General features: G+C 29.2%; 1 protein-coding gene across 1 annotated transcript in view; it reads left to right on the top strand.

Moving 5' to 3' along the window:
* Positions 1-1,405: 1,405 nt before the first annotated feature.
* The window catches only part of LOC111685403 (plasminogen activator inhibitor 1 RNA-binding protein), a 10,879-nt gene continuing 9,025 nt past the window's right edge, over positions 1,406-3,259 (top strand). Inside the window, exon 1 of the mRNA XM_046955731.1 lies at positions 1,406-1,580. Within this exon, the coding sequence (XP_046811687.1) occupies positions 1,406-1,580 (175 nt within the window). The remainder of the gene's footprint in view (positions 1,581-3,259) is intronic.

Raw genomic sequence — 3,259 nt, 5'->3', positions numbered from 1 at the left:
TGAGTTAACCACTCATTTGATATAACTTACTCTAAATTCTGTAAGATTTTTCATTGAAATGTTTTTAGGAAAATTTTCCATGTTTTTCTTTAAAAAATTAAATATTTTAAAATTTTTATATAAAATTTTTTAACTTTTTCTTGTTTTAAATTGTATATTTTTCAAATTTCCCCGAAATTTCAGTAAATTATTATTAATATTATTTAGTTCTTTTAATTTATCTTGTATTGTGATGTTAACATTTTCTTCATTTTCTCATCCCTTTTAATGTTGACTTCTCTTTTCTTTTTTTTTCGCTCATTTCCAATTAGATTTTCAATTAAACTTGAGTTTTTAGTAAAAATCAAATCTAATAGATTTCTAACAAACAACAGTAACGCCTATTTAGCGTTTTTTGGTGTAATAACAAGATTTAGTTGTGAATATTAAAAAACTGCTTGTTTGGCATGACTGTCCCAAAACAGCTGGAGTTTGTTGACATCTGTGCTTGTTATTTTGCTTTCCCTCTCCTCTCTTTTTCTCTGATGGTTTTCAAAACAAAATTTCCAAAATTCTTATTAGATTTGGAAATTTGAGTCAAATTTTGTTTAGAAACTAAACAATGGAATTTTTTTTTCTTTGTGTAAGAGTGTGAGTGGTATTAGAAACTAACAGCTGAGAGGGAAATATTACAGAATTTTTGAGTTAGAATGGAATTGATAAGAACCCAATAATATTTCTAACAATAATTTTTGGGTGGTTAGTAAAAGATTTTTGAAAAACTCCAACCACAGTCGGTTACTTACAAGCGAACATTGAACTTCTAATAAACGGAAAAGTCAAATGAAAACTGGGGGGGAAACAAAGAAAATTTTAAAAAAAGTGAAACAGTGTAATAAACTATTTTGAAAAAAATGTGTTTTTTATAAAAAAAATTTTTTGAATTTGAATTCACAATTACTGCCATGTAATGCCTCGTATACAACAAAATCCAAATGAATTTGTAATAAATATGAATGAAATATTGAAATCATTTAAGAAAATGCGTATGAATAAAAAAGTGAAAACCTCTTCTTCCAACACTTCCACCTCCACCTCCAATTGCTCATCCTCCAGCAGCAATTCACCCTCTAAAACCACAACTAACAACTGCAGCAGCTTTTCACCACCTTTAGATCAGCAAACCAAAGATTTAAAGAAAATTTTGAAACTTTTAAAGAAACATGTAAAAAAACAAATTATTTTAAAGAAAACCAAAATTTTGATTTAAAATAAAAATGTTTTGAAAAACTTTTTATTGAAAAAGCAATTTTTTAAAAAGACTGATTAAGTAAATCCTTGTGACTGATAAAAAGGCAATTTTTTATACAAAAAATTTTAACATAAAAAAGTACAAATTATATTTAATAAGTTTTAATATATAATAATGTCGGATACGACTGCAACGGCTACTGCTAAAGCGAATAATGTTAGCAAATCTTGGCCTCAAGAACAGAATTGGATTAAAGATGTTTTATCGAAATCGGGTACAGAATTAGTGCAATTAACGTCTAATAAGGCGGTGAAAATAACCAAGAAATTGATTAAACAAAATGAAAAGGGTGAGTTGAGAAATTGTTAAATTTTGTTACAAAAAAATTGAAAGATTTATAGGATCTTACTTCTGTAAACAATACATCTTGTCTTTCAAATGGAAAATAATTTGATTTCTAATTTAAAATGGTCCTTCGCGTTCTTATTGCAAGTCTTAAAGGGCAATTCAAACACGTCGTAATATTGCGATAAATGTATTTCGTTTAAGCGATATAAATATTTAAAATTTTAACGGTTCTTTGGCAAAACAGATATTTCAATATAAGTAATCTTTAGAGAGAGAGAGAGAGCGTTAAAATAACAGTAAAAAATACGACGTAATTAAGTGATAAATGCACTTTATTTACCGGATTTTCAAGCCTCATAGAAACTTTTGCGGTTTCTCACTACAAAAGAGAGACAAAACCAACAACTACTGCTTTTTGTAAAGAGAGGCAAAGTTCTCACTACAAAAAAGAGAGAGAACAAAACCAACAACTACTGCTTTTTTAAAGAAAGGCAAAGTACTCAATTGCTACCACACAGAGAGAGAGAGTCACTCTTTAGGGAGAGGTTTCTTTTGAGAGTAAGAAACCAAAAACCGATAAATAACAAAGTGCGCAGGTCAGAATTGACGGTCATTGACCGCATAGCTTTCCAGAAAGTTTTTTTTTCATAAAATTTCTTAAAAATTCAAATCAAAAAACTAACTCTATTAAACATTTAAAGGGAAATTAAGATGATTCCAAATAATAGTTTCCAAACATATATCTTCTTAACAAGATTTGCTTTTATGGGGGAACGCAGGTTTTAAAATCAAAATTTTCTATATTCTTTAAAAAATCCCAAAACAAAAAAAAAAAAAAAAAAACAAAAAATCGAAAAAAAGTTTCAAATCAATTTTAGTGCGCAGGTTCGGTCAATGACCGTACATTTCTCAGAAAGATATCTTTATGTAGATAAATATTTGTAAGATTTAAGCATAATCAGAATATAGAATCGGAATAAAAAACCGACTGGCAAAAATGAACAGTTTTCTTAGAAAGAGTTCTCTATATAGATAGATATTTGTATGATTTAAACATAATCAGAATATAGAACCGAATTAAGAAAGCGACTGGCAAAAAAGGGCCGTCTTTAAACTTTAATTCGAATATTTACTTAAAGTTAATTTTTCAAAAAATTTTCATAGTTTTCAGGGCTTTAGTTACTAGTGTGCTAAAAGCCAAATCGGTCAAGCAGCTAGGCAATCGTTAAAAGAGTTTACCAACCAAGTATCACTTAAGTTCTCTAAGGTATTTATAGGTTAAGTCTTAAGTCCTTCTATAGTCTACTCATTATGCAAGAAGATCTTTTAAAGCAAAACTGTTTTGATGATACTCAAAGAATCTTCTTTTGGCTTCCAAGGTATTTATAGGTCTTAACACTTCTCCTGGCTCACATTATTAAAGTTCATTCAAAGCAAAACAGTTTCAATGATACTTCTAGTAACTTCCTTAGTCTGAAACTCCGTACCCCCAAGGATACAGTAATTCCTTCAAAAAGGCTTTCACCAAAAGGTATTCCATCGAAAATTTTATCTTTTCGGTGTGAAAGCAGTTATTTATTTAACGACATTAGAGAAAAAGCGTCCCCATTGAGCTCCCCGGGGCAGGTTTCCTTGATGAATAAATCCATCTTGATGTATCTCTAGTCTGCTGAGGCTATA

The sequence above is a fragment of the Lucilia cuprina genome, chromosome 2 (genome assembly GCF_022045245.1).
Source record: "Lucilia cuprina isolate Lc7/37 chromosome 2, ASM2204524v1, whole genome shotgun sequence".
Classification (NCBI taxonomy): domain Eukaryota; kingdom Metazoa; phylum Arthropoda; class Insecta; order Diptera; family Calliphoridae; genus Lucilia; species Lucilia cuprina.
This window is presented reverse-complemented; position numbering and strand designations above follow the sequence as displayed.